The sequence below is a fragment of the Gordionus sp. m RMFG-2023 genome, chromosome 5, assembly GCF_954871325.1.
Source record: "Gordionus sp. m RMFG-2023 chromosome 5, tfGorSpeb1-WG-v2, whole genome shotgun sequence".
In the NCBI taxonomy this organism is placed as follows: domain Eukaryota; kingdom Metazoa; phylum Nematomorpha; class Gordioida; order Chordodea; family Parachordodidae; genus Gordionus; species Gordionus sp. m RMFG-2023.
In genome coordinates this window covers 1,757,950-1,771,464 of record NC_088779.1, presented here as the reverse complement: position 1 = coordinate 1,771,464, position 13,515 = coordinate 1,757,950, and the positions used below count along the sequence as shown (strand labels likewise).

The following is a 13,515-nucleotide window of genomic DNA, read 5'->3' as shown; positions in this document are numbered from 1 at the left end:
TATTCTGAGCGTTTTCGCATCCTTCTCCTTTACTTTAAACTTACTCATATTGGTGATTGATTTTCTATAAAATATTTCTAAGTGGAAGATCAACCAGGAACTTGCAGTGTATTTGTATTGGTCCGTGACTTCAGAGTCAGGGTACTGTGGGGGAGGAGCCCTAAACTTATCGGATTTAGCCTACTCAAGTATACATAAGTATCTTAATTACTAATTTATATCTATTTATTTAGATTTCTGATATCTTAATTTGGGTGTAGTGTAAGTAAGTTTTTTAAAATTTAATTATACAAATTTTCCAGCTCTATTTTCCACCCCAACCTAATTTAAATATTATAAATGATGCATTTTAAACTTAACCTGGTGAGATACTTTAAAAACTGATATCCATCAAAGTTTGGTAGGAAACTTTTAAATAATCCAAAGACATTTGTCAGGGAACACTTTCATCTCAAACTCTTGAAATTATTCATACACTTTAATTCAACACTATACTAACTATTCTTCTCTTTTTTTTCACTAAATTTTTTTTAGGGGAATAATTCAATCATTTATATATTTTCTAAAATATAGCATTAACTTTATGTTCTTAATACTAAATTTTCAAATTGCTCAAATACATTAATTTTTTGAAAAATTTAACAAGTAAATGAATCCAGTATATTTTCGTAAATGATTAATTGATTGCAACTTTAGAAATACTTAATTTTTATTTTAATATTTATAATTATTTCAAAGAAAAATAATAATTTCAAAGAAAAATAATTATTTCAATAAAAATAATTATTTCAAAGAAAAATAATTATTTCAATAAAAAATGATTATTTCATTTATTGCATACCTTCTCGCAAATATCATGAATTATTATTAACCATATAATACTAAATAAAGGGTTATATAATCATAAAATTATTTTTTCTTTTTCGATTTTGTGGCTTGCTTAGGGTTTTTGACTGGCTTCGATTTTGCCGATTTTTGTGCTCTCGAGGTAGTGGAAGATGTTTGCGATTTGTTTACTCCAGCCTTTTTGGATCTTGCCATGTTTGTATCTCTTTTATCTTTTCTAACATTACTACTAGGAATTTCCGGTTTTAATCTAGATTTGGTTGTTTCCTCTTTACGTTTCATCTCCTCACTCTTTGGCAACTGCGCCTTATCATTGCCATCTTTTCTATCATTACTAGTAGCTTCATCTGGTGTTAATTTAGAATTAATTATTTTATCTTTTTGTTTTATCTCTCCTCTCTCTGGTCCAGCTTTGTCTCCATCTTTCCTGACATCTGTTTTAGGATCTCTGGTATCTTTCCTAGTACTTTCATTTTGTTTATCAAGCAAGGGTCTATCTTCGTCTTCTGATTGGGATTCTTCCATTGAAACCAATTTTATTAAGAGAAAATATTATATATATATGTGTGTGTTATCGCCGGCAATGAGCGTAATCAAGCAATAAGCTTTTTCCGGTTTAAAATTTCGGTCAATCAATATAATTTTAATACAATTTAAGTATATAAATTTAAAGAAACCAAAAATTTATTGCCATTTTCTGTAATCTATAGAATGGGTTATTTTTACACATAGTGGTGTGGGATTCACATTTAGCAAAAATCAAAATCTAAAAATATAAAACGTGCTTCACAAATTATTTTGTTATTTTCCAACTTTAAATCAATCAATCAAAATTTGATTTTACCGGAAATGTATTCTAACATGTGAAAAACTCTACCCTCCAAATTTTATAAACTTTATAAAATATTATACATATTATCTGATTACACGTTATGTCGGTAACATTAATAGAGGACGTCTTTTAATATTTAATAAAATATATTTGATCCTTAAAAATCGTCATAACGTAAAATCTATATTATTTTTTTGAAAATCAAATACCTTCAAAATTTTCATTGGCTATATTTGAACTCTTTTTAGTTATATCCTTTTTAGGTTGATTCAAGGGGCCTATATTCGTGGCTCCCTTTTCTAAGCAAGGACAGGGAGCCTTATCCATAATATAACCTTCAGACACACCTATGGGATCTGCCGAATATCTAAGGTTTTTGATAGATGATTCGAAATATCTAGCCAAGACAAATATGATTATCTTTAAATATAAAAAGAGGTTATAAATATGAACCCTTTTTTATAATTGATATTAATAAATAAAAAAAAGAATGGTAAATAAAATACATCAAATATAGAATTGATCATAAAAATAACTTCTATAATAGAAGTGGAGATAGTAGCATATGCTGATATATCTAACAATTCATCAAAACTGTCAATCAAAGCATCCGAGCATCCCCTTTCATGTATGGTAGAATTAAAAGACATTTTAGGGTCATTTTTAAGAGTTGTATAACTCGAGTGAACACATGGTCCTAAATGCTTTATCTTGCAACAACTAAATGGCACATCATCTGCTATATAATCTCCGCGAATTACTTTTCTACGTTAGGTGATAGAGTATAAAATAAAATTTATATTTAAAAAAAACTTATAAATTTGATGATAGAGAATAATTGAAAAACATTTTACGTAATAAATAATATTTTTTTTTTAAATATATTAACCCAAATTTAATATATATTGATGAAAAACTTAGCCAATGACATATAATACCTAGATTGATGATTCATTCACTAAAAGTGTAAACCAATGAAATCAACTGGCGACGCCATTTTGTTTGCCCATATCATTATTAAAAATTTTAAACTATAGGCCAATTTATTTCTATATCTACCCTAAACTTTATTGAAGAATTGCCTGATCATCTAGATAATAAGGAAGCAAATTATCAATTTAATAAAAGTTTTTAACATAAGGATAATTACAATATGGGTTACCGTAATGGCGGGTCCAGCTGATTTGCATTCAACGACGCTTTTAAATGCATTTTCATGAATGAATGGTCAATCTATGTGTCATTAAAATTGGCATACTTTTTTATATCTAACGTTTGTTTGTTAAGGTATTTCGTATGCATCCAGCCTATCTTGAACCAATCTTCATAATTAACGCTGCCACAACAAGAGAATTTAAGTTGTATGGTATCGATAATTCGTTTTACAGTACCGTCAGATCTATATCTAGATAGAAATTAATTCATTTTTAATTTGTCTCATATTGAGATGAGTTATGTGAAATCGATATTTCCTAATTTCAGAAATAATTTGAAAAATTTAAATTGACCGGTAATGTATTTTTGAAAATATAGAGTATGCTTATATTAGAGAGCCTTGAGCCCACGGACCTTTAGAATTCCGATGGTAAACTGCCTCCTGGTTCTACTAGGATCCCTTGGAAAAGGGGCGAATTAACCTGGGAGTTCTAATTCATCTATCCTCTTGCCCCTTCCAATATAAATAGGGATGCTCTACTGGACATCGGGGCAAATAAACTTTATAAATATTCGCCATCGCTACCTGCCAACTATGCATTCCTACCCTTAATCGCCACGACTTTAACATCGTTCGGCTCTTATGCCCTGATCTCTTTTAAAGAGCTGGGGCATCGGATCTCTGCTAGGACCGCGGATCCCAAGAGGGACTACTCTGGTCAGAGTTGACCTTAAACATAATAAAGTGCAATCATCTCAGCTTTATAAGCTTTATAATTTCAATGACCGAAACCCCCTGATTGAACATCCTGTGCATAGGATGGCTTAGGCTATTTTGCTTTCAATTATAACTTTCACGCTAAACTTGGATCTCAAGCGACAAAAGACAGTAAAAATTAATGACAAAAACAAAAACGCGAGTGCGCAGAAGTCGAATTTGTGGCAACCAAAGCAAAGCCTACATTTTAGATGAAGAATTCACAAATTTTCGCTTACTTAAATTATTAATATTATTACAAATTTTCAATCAAATTTATATTATACTAATTTATAATTTTTATGTAAATTATGATATGTGTTTCGTGTTTATCATAAATTGACTATAAATATAATTTGTGAATAAAGAAAATTAATCATTTGGAATTGAAATTTTTAAATATTCATAATTTATATAATTTTTACATAGATTTTTTTAAAATTTTTAAAAAATACGCAAAAGTTTGTGGCGATAATTTTCATAAATTTATGGAGATCGTAGCTACTTTTAAAAGTAGAGCTCTATCGCTACCGCTACTTCTTTAAAAATGTAGCGCGCTATTTGCTACTTTTTAAGCTATAAAAATATTTTTGACTGTAATTCCAAATATATATAAATATTTTTTTATTGCATTTCAATAATAATAACAGGTCTATACTCATATCCCCAACTTTGCAGGGACGATAAGGTATAAGCTTTGCTGTGGGCAATGCAGTATTAAATCCAATATAAATTAAATATAATCATCAAAAATATTCATTTGAGTATTTTTAGATTTAAAAAATGCGTTTAGAGGATTTTATTGTATTATTATTTGTTTCAAAAAAATATCTATATGAGGTAAAGTTTTTGATCTGGCTAGGATATCCTAGTTCGATATTGTATTATTTAATGTTTGCATTAGCCTATCAAGTTTTCCCATTGGATTCAGGTCAGATTAACATATGGCGTCAATTCAACTTGAAACTAGGGTGAACAATAGCCACTATGTTTAACATCCAGGTAATAAAGAACAATAATTTGAGACTGATGAGAAAATGAGATGTTAATATTAATTATTTATTGCAAAATATAATCCTTAAATAGTATCTTATGGCCAGTCAGAAAATTAACTTTCACATATACCCACCTAGCACATTAACTATTATACAACTTTGATTCAAATTCTATTTTAAAAAGGATTTAGGATTGGGCTACACATGATATTATTTTATATATATTACTTTTAAACGTTTTCTCAAGTTGAAGAAATGGCGTAGCTACGGGGGTGGTTTTTGGGTTTGGACCCCTCCTAGAGCAAATTTTTTTTAGATTATACGTTCAAAAGACTTAAGAGTGACTTTATATCAAATAAATACCATGAAATTTATATTTTTCTGGTTTTGTTGTTTGTGCAAGGATATTATATTGCAAGGATATTATATTACAATTGAAATTATTCTGGATAGTATTATTATAAAGTTATTGAGAAAAATCTACTAAATTATAATAACATATTATTGATGCATTTAAAAAATATGTTTATTATATATTATCGGAGATATGGTTATGATTTGTAAGATAAGCCAGGCCGAAGACCGGGCAAAAGTGCCGAAGGCCCGTTAAAAAGGGTCTAGAGGGCGAAGCCCCCCAGGCCTTTATATGTATGGACCCTCTCTAAGGAAAATTCTTAGCTACGCCACTGAGTTGATGACACTAGTCTTGTTTGATGATAAAATCTTTTGGCACATCATACAACGAAATTATATCCTATGTTATATTTTTTTTATCGTGATTAAAATATTTTGCGAATTTAGGGAAAAGAAATTCCCTATTATAATCATTTGCCAGGAAATTACTTCCTTCGATATGAGCTATACCAAAATAATCTTCAATATCAATCTATATTGTGGACATTTTTAAATTTTAATTATGAAAACTTAGATTTATGATGCTTATTTTTAAATTTAAATTTCAAAATTAAAATAAAAAGATTATGATTTTAAAATTAATTTTCAAAATTGTAAATATATCGTAATAACTTTTATGTATATTTATTCCTATCAATATCGCTATCTTCTAAAAAAAAATGTAAAGCGCTAAACGCCACTGAAAAAAAGTAGCCGCTAAAGAACACTACTCTACACATATTATTGTACATTTACATAGATTTTTTTAAATTTAAAAATCGTCTTGATTCAACGATTTAAAAATAAGATATTCCGAACTTTCATGGGTACCCATATCGCAATACGACATGTATAGACCCTTACAAACTCATATGTTTAGATAGTCAAAATTTTCGCGATAATAATTATTTTTAAATCTTCGTAAATGATTCATAATTAAAATTAGGTATGGAATTGCCCCTATAATTTACTCTTATTAACTTTGAGAAGTTAAGGCCTCACTTATTGAACGCGATTTATCCAAGCGGTTTGGTATTTATCGCTACGTTATTTTACAAAACCAAGTCAATAAAAATAGGTATAATTTATAAAATATGTAGCAAAATGATGAATGCGCTACGATAACATTTGAAAAAAAGTTGCAATGCGATGATAAAATATATTCGATACGTGTACAAGTTAAACTCTATATATTGGCAGTTCAAAAATTATTTGTGAAGAATCAACTATGATTTCGATAGCGTTAAATACCGCACCGTTTGAACAAATTCGCGTTTACTATATATGAGGCGTTAAGCAATGCAATAGGATTTCTTACTACAAATGAGGGATAAGGTATACATGTTTAGATAAAAATTAATTATATTACTATAACTTTTTCAGAGCTTGATAAAGTCCGTTCGTGAGTATGTCTAATAAATAACTTTCGTGCTTAAATAACAAGGTAGCGCAACCAAAGCCGATCCAAGGCAGGAAGAAAAGCACGAGAAGCCATAGCATCAAAAAGTATTGAGATCTCTGTCGGGTGTGGAATGATCGGCAATCGTATACCATTTTTGAACCGAGCCCGTGAAGAGTAATCCAAAAAATGGAAAGCGCTATTAGCATCCATACCACGCTATCGTTATCGTAATGACTGATGAGAACGAATTTGTCCTCTATCGTGTATTTGAGGTACAAGGACAAGCTGAGCAAGGCCAATCCGACTAAGGTCAAAAAAATGTTTAAGTAGCAGAGGATTAGGCCCAGTTTGATCCTCTGATTCTCATCAAGATTCATGGGTAATAATGGCATTGTTATTATTTTTACGAAAATGTCGATAATTCGATATATATATATAATCCTTGTGAAAAATTGATTTGTTTTTGTAAATATGCCGTTAAACTATTTAATATATATATTTGATAAATTGATATAAAATTTATTTGAAATAGATCAATTGGAATAGTTTAAAATTAACCGATTTAAAAATTAAAAATTTTATAAAGAAATTAAATGAAACTTTCATATTAAAATAATTTATTTTAGAATGCTTATTAACATTGTTTTTGGTGTTGTTATATTTGGATGATTAATATATAAAACTTATATATTTATATTGGAGTTTAATTCTCATTTTTTTAGATTAATTAACACCCCCCTGCCCCCCCCTCATTTGAACTAAATCTGTTAACACTGTCTGAAATTTAAACAATTGCGAGCGATAGAGTATTTTTTGCTTTATGGACCTATTATCCACTGGCGCTCACATTCTGGATTTACTCATCTTTCAGAACTTTTACACATTTCATGATATAGCAACAACATAGTTTATCACACTCATCTTATAAAATTCTTCTCAGACATGTTCTTCAACACGACAAAACATCATATCAATATTGAGGAGTCATGATGGATGTGAGTTAGGTTTCCCTTCGATCAAAATTATTATCAGCTGCAAAACTTTCAAAGGAAAAGGAATGGCTAGATTTTCTATAAGTACAACCTTAAGATTACCACTCAAATGACTTAAAAAAATTAAGGACAGAGCAATATTTCTAGCAATCACCTAAAGGACCCCACCTCTATTTTAACAACAAGAAAACACCTTTCTTCTGCTTAGTTAAAAATCAAGCTTATTTCCAAGAGAATCGACTGCCTCTTTCTTTCTTTCTTTCTTTCTTTCTTTCTTTCTTTCTTTATTTCTTTTTTTCTTTCTCTCTCTTTTATTTATTTTAACACCAACATCCAAAAAATTTTTCAGCATAAAAAACAGGATATTCTGAAACACTTAATTAAATTAAACAAAAGAAAAAGGTTTGTCTAAATTTTTTACATGAATTAGTATTGAAATATGGGCCAAAATTCTACAATTAAAAGGAATGGAAATAGTTCATAATCCGAATACTTTGGAAGAAGGCACTCAAGTTGTCTTTAAAATTTTGGTAGAAATGACATTGAAATGAGTATCAAGAAATTACCTCGGTAATGATTGACTTCAAAATTTAACCTTTCAATCAGAAAACGTTTTCGTAAATACCTGATTTTCATATTAATTTATAAACTTAGATTAAAAAAATATTGTGAGAACATATTTTATTTTAAAAAATGAAAAATAATAAACAACGTTTTTTTTGAAAAACAACTTTTGTTTTGTAATAAAAAAATAATTCTGTTTTGAAACCAAAGCAAAAAACCTTTGTTTCTAAAAAATTTAATTTGTTTTGGAAATTCTCTTCTCTTCTCTTCTTTCTTCTTTCTCTTCTCTTCTCTTTCTTCTTCTCTTCTTCTCTCTCTTCTCTTCTCTTCTTCTCTTCTCTTCTCTTCTCTTCTCTTCTCTCTCTTCTCTTCTCTTCTCTTCTCTTCTCTTCTCTTCTCTTCTCAAAAATTTAATTTTAATAATTCATTCTCTTTTCTCTAAATTTCAATTTATATTTAAAAATATTTACATTTAGGCCACTTATTTTCCAAACATAAATGTTTTTTTTCAATACTCTTTTCTAACCAAATTTTCAACTACAGATAATTTTTTTTAAAAATAAGTTATTTCTAAAACAAAAGATAATAATTTGAATTAATTTTTTTTTCTTCGAGAAACGTCACTTCCGGATTTTAGAAGTCATTTAATCCTTAATTTTTTTTTTTAAAAAAAAATCAAGCTGGCATGACTTTTATTAATGAATTGTCTAGTGGCAAATTTATGTTATGACACATGTTGTAAATATTCTGTTACAAAAGGAACTATTATTTCAAATTGTGAACAATATTCAAACAAAAATAATGTTTTAGTAAAATTTTTACTTTAAAGGAAAACGCGTGATAATATTTTAAATTGGTTTTTCATACTTTAAGAAGTTTAACAATCGGAGTTGTTCAATTTTTTTTATTTTTCGCTTATATATTTTATTAAATTTTTAATCTTTTTCTTATTTTTAATTTTTCTTTTCATTTTTGTTGCTTTTTTTTTCTTTTATCTTAATTTATAATTGATTAATTTAGATAGAATTTAATAAAGAAATTAGGATTTTACCACAATACATAATTAATTTGACCAAATATTACACTTTGTTTGGTAATAAACAAATAATTAGCCGGAAATATAAAAAACGGCTTTGAAAAACAAAACAACTTTATGTTTGGAAATGGCCTTAATCCCAATTTTTTTTTGTGTTTTTCCTTATTTGAAATATTGTTGGGTTTCAACTTTTTTTGGTCGCTAATTTTGATTCCCTTTTCTAGTTTAAAAAGGCTAGTAAATATATTCTTGGGTCACCATATGTTTTGGCACCCCCCTAGCTAATACAACTGAATATTTTCTAATTTTACTATTTTTGTTACGTGTAGCAAAAGATCTTGTTTAATAAAAAAATTTTCACACTATATATTTAGGTAATATGCAAACTATCTTGTCATTTTATTATAGAACATCATTCTACTTTCTATTATATATAAATCCTTCTATTTATATTAGTGGCGTCGCTAGGGGGGCGCAGGGGCTCCAGCCCCCTGTAAATTTAGAATAGCCCCCTGAAGCAAAATTTTTTTTTAATGGCTCCTTAATATCCCCTTGAACTAAAAATAAATTTTTTTGATTGCCAACTGATTAATTTCTTTTATAATTCTATTGAGTAACATATATATTTAATTTTGTAATTTAAAAATTAATAAGTCTATCTAAATTATTGTTAAATGAATACTATATTTATTAGATTAGATTAATACTTATAAATTATATTTTCACTATGTCAGCTTGCAATAAAATTTTGTGCTAAAAATAGTAAATTAATATCACTCACTAAATATTAATTTAGCATTAACAGTTGAAGCTTTATTGACTTTTATTATTTAAATTATTATATAACTCTAATTAAATAATTATTAATTTACAATTAACAAATTTAATTGTAATTAGCCGAGTCAATCAACTATATTATTGATATATAAATTTAGTTACCATGCCTCTTCTTAAAATTATTTTCAAGGTCCAAATCCAAATAAGTATAAGAGATTTATTTATAAAAAGTAAATAAACATATAGTTTATAATCCTTTCTAAGATATAATTGGTTATAAAATATTAGGTTAAATAGCACTTTACAAACGTATTTGACAGTTATATAATATATTACAGTTAATATTTTAATAAATTTTACTAAACTTTTGATAATAGATATAAGTAATAAATTGCTATTTAACGCTATCCATTTATTTAAAAATATTTTTTAAAATTTAACATATTATTTATCTCAGAATGGATGTAATAAATTAGAATACTTTTCTCTCTTTTTACGTGTTTTTAGGAAAGCTATTTTTTTTTCTTATTTGAAAAAGAGTTTTGAGTTAAATTTTTAATACTAGTATATTTTTGATATTATTACTAACTACTACTATTTTAAGATATAATACACCAACTAGAGGTGGTATAACAATAATATATAAAATCTTAATTAATTTCTTTTATAATATTATATCACTGGTTCTTATTTTATAATTATGTTTCATTTCTAATATGGCATCCCTGCCTTGTAAATAACTTAAGGCTTCAATACATTTGCATAATTTCTTCTAAGCATTTTTAGTGTTTTTGTTTTATCAATTTATCTAGCTTAATAAATTCTGATATAAGTTAATATAGTGAGTGTCATGACTATGACTGCAAATTAACTAGCATATATTATTTGTGTGGCTATGTAATTTAGGATTATTGCTGAGAGCATATATTGCATATTTTATAAGCAATAATGGTCAACTGTGTAGTTGTTTATATATTATTAAAAATGGAAGATAAACTTTTAGAAATTTAATATCTCACAATTTTTTTCTCTTACTTATCTACTTCCATCATGTCATTTAAGAAAGCTCTAACACCATATAGTTTTATGATTTGGATTGGTCGTTTATATTCTCTTTTCCAAGAATTGTTGATACGGTTGGTCTATAAATTTTTCCTTATTAGTCCATTCTATAAAACATTGTCTGAAAAACAGTAACAGAGTGTTATATTGGTTTCTTGACCTTTTGTCAATGTAAGTTGCTAATTTTATAATATGTAGTTTTTAAAAACCATTATCAATTGAAGCATATATATGAATTAATTAACCTTTTTTATCACTTGTCAAAATTTTTTTATATCAGCAATCGAAAATATTTTATACTGTAATAAATAGATTTTGTATTAAATAGAAATGTCTTGTATTTTTTTTATATGCAAGTTTATTTTGTATGCATAATATAATAAACGACAAAATATGAAATTCAGAATTATTCAGAGTTAGCAAATTTTTAAATAGTTTAATATATTAATATAAAACCCGACCAAAGGCCGGCCTGGCCCGCAAATAAGGATGCAGGGCGAAGCCCCCATAATTTTTTTTTAGTTGAGCCCCCCTGAGATTGTAAAGACTAGTGACGCCCCTGATTTATATAAATATATTTATCAAGTTTTATTAAATGTCATAATATAATAAATGTGTTTGTTAAATCTATTAAGATCAAAAGGTTAAAAAGAAGTTGAGTTAAATTTTTATATAATATAAAAATTCTTAATGGTGGTAATGTAGATGGTCTCGCAAGCACCATCTTACAATTAATAAAAAAATGTGTTTAAAACATTCTGGATGATATAAATGATATGTTTAGATATTTTTCAAAAAATATATAAATAACAAATCCTTTATAAAGGAGATAATCACACTCAGTAAAATCTTCTGTTTAAAAATATATTAATATAAAAAGAAAATAATATAATTGAAGTTTCATTATGTCATAATTTGTAATCCATCACATCAAACTGTAAATCTTTCCTAATCTATCAGTTGACAGATCATATGAGAGATGACATAGAACATATCGGCTGATTTTAGCAAAAATCCGATACTCGTTAATATGGCTCTGCTTAATCGTTTAATATTGAGAAGGTTATTAAAATAGTTAACTTAATTTAATATCTTTTTAATTATAGCAACATTAAGCGCATCTTATGGACAACTTCAAACATGAATTTTTATATAAACAAGTTAGAGCCTTAAATTATCAATATATTAATTATATTATATATAGTGTGAAACTAACTTCACAAATGGATGAAGATCAATGGTTATTTTATAAAAAGAATTGGGATAAAAATAGACCCACATCACCCTGGACTGTTTATAAACCTCAATTAACAACTACTTTATCACTATTACATAGAATAACTGGTGTTGCAATATATAGCTGTAATCCAAATTACCTGTTATAATTATTTAATAAATATTAATCTAGCATTATATTTTGCTGCCTTGGGATTATTTGTATTACCACATAATTTTCCTTATTACATAGATCAAATACATACTTTGAGCATACATCCACATGTTTTTACAACAGCCAAATTTATATTAGCTCTTCCCATTATGTATCATATTTTAAATGGAACAAGACATTTAGTATAAATGATATTTATGATTATAATATAAGTATTTATTAAAGATTTGGGACTTTGGCAAAGGATTTGAACTCCCAAATGTATACAGAAGTGGATATGCTGTAATATTGTTGACAGCAATCACTTCGGCTTTGGTTGCATTAAAACTTTAAATATTTTAATTTATCACAATAATCTTAAAATTTAATATATATATATGCTAAATTATTATACTAAAAATAATAAATTTTAAAGTATCAAATATTTTGTTATCATTTGTGCAATTTTACATTTATTATATTCTAGTGCTTTATTTTAAGTTATGGAGATCAAATAAATTGAAAGAATGCCATCCAAAAATAAATTAAACTTATTTTATTAGAATTTGAAGGGAAAAGATAATAAAAAATATTAAATTTTCATCTTAAAATATTGTTATAGATGGATAATGGAAGGGATTTAAAAAAAGAGGCACAAACAGATACTAAAATCAAAGTTACATCACCCCCTTAGCTCATGATTATGCCTGTTATATTCTCACAGTGAGTAAAATGAGTTTAAAAAGTCGGAAAGCAGAACATAACCACAGTTTAAATAAGCATTGGCGAATATTTTTATTTACCAAATTGCAAATTTATAATATTTGAATATTAAAAAAAAATTAAATATAAATCTCTATATATATATTGGAAGAATATATTTTATTTAAAAAGTTTCTTATCTTTGAAAATAAATCTTGTGTACTCTTCATGATATAAATGCCAAAATTTTGCTTTTGGCTTCTTATAATTAAATGAGAGCCAAATTAAACAACTTATTCATTAAACTAAAAATTCTCTCTTGGCCCCACTTGAAAGAAAATTGAAAATATACAATTATGTATTTTATGTGTTAAGAAATTTTATTTATTTTTTTGATTAAATTAACCTGATAAATTATCAGTTTTAGCAAATTTTGAGTCTTATAAATTAGGCAAACTTAACATTTTTATTTATATGTTTAGACTTAAAGCTATTTAAAATTCTTTCAAAATGTTATTTCATAATTTTTTTAAAAAAATCACATCTTTATTTTCAATATATTGGAAAAGGTTTCTAAAAAATTTGGAACTCTGCTTCAACTGAACATGGAATATACATAAGCTATTTATTTAA

General features: G+C 26.8%; 3 protein-coding genes across 3 annotated transcripts; 1 reads left to right on the top strand and 2 right to left on the bottom strand.

Annotated features, from left to right (window-relative positions):
- Positions 1-853: 853 nt before the first annotated feature.
- LOC135930400 (uncharacterized) lies at positions 854-2,018 on the bottom strand. Its single transcript, XM_065467193.1, has 2 exons — positions 1,888-2,018; positions 854-1,364 (listed from the first exon to the last, which is right to left on the bottom strand). Exons 1-2 carry the CDS (start codon positions 2,003-2,005, stop codon positions 910-912), a joined length of 573 nt encoding a protein of 190 aa, XP_065323265.1. The 5' UTR covers positions 2,006-2,018; the 3' UTR covers positions 854-909.
- Positions 2,019-2,117: 99 nt separating this feature from the next.
- On the bottom strand, positions 2,118-6,772 carry LOC135929778 (peripherin-2-like). The gene is made up of 4 exons (XM_065466487.1): positions 6,354-6,772; positions 2,937-3,083; positions 2,215-2,443; positions 2,118-2,132 (listed from the first exon to the last, which is right to left on the bottom strand). The coding sequence occupies exons 1-4, from the start codon at positions 6,770-6,772 to the stop codon at positions 2,118-2,120; spliced, it is 810 nt and encodes a 269-aa protein (XP_065322559.1).
- A 4,965-nt stretch (positions 6,773-11,737) lies between these two features.
- LOC135929970 (succinate dehydrogenase cytochrome b560 subunit, mitochondrial-like) lies at positions 11,738-12,706 on the top strand. Its single transcript, XM_065466727.1, has 5 exons — positions 11,738-11,873; positions 11,918-11,971; positions 12,016-12,173; positions 12,220-12,383; positions 12,427-12,706. The coding sequence occupies exons 1-5, from the start codon at positions 11,842-11,844 to the stop codon at positions 12,532-12,534; spliced, it is 516 nt and encodes a 171-aa protein (XP_065322799.1). The 5' UTR covers positions 11,738-11,841; the 3' UTR covers positions 12,535-12,706.
- Positions 12,707-13,515: the final 809 nt, after the last annotated feature.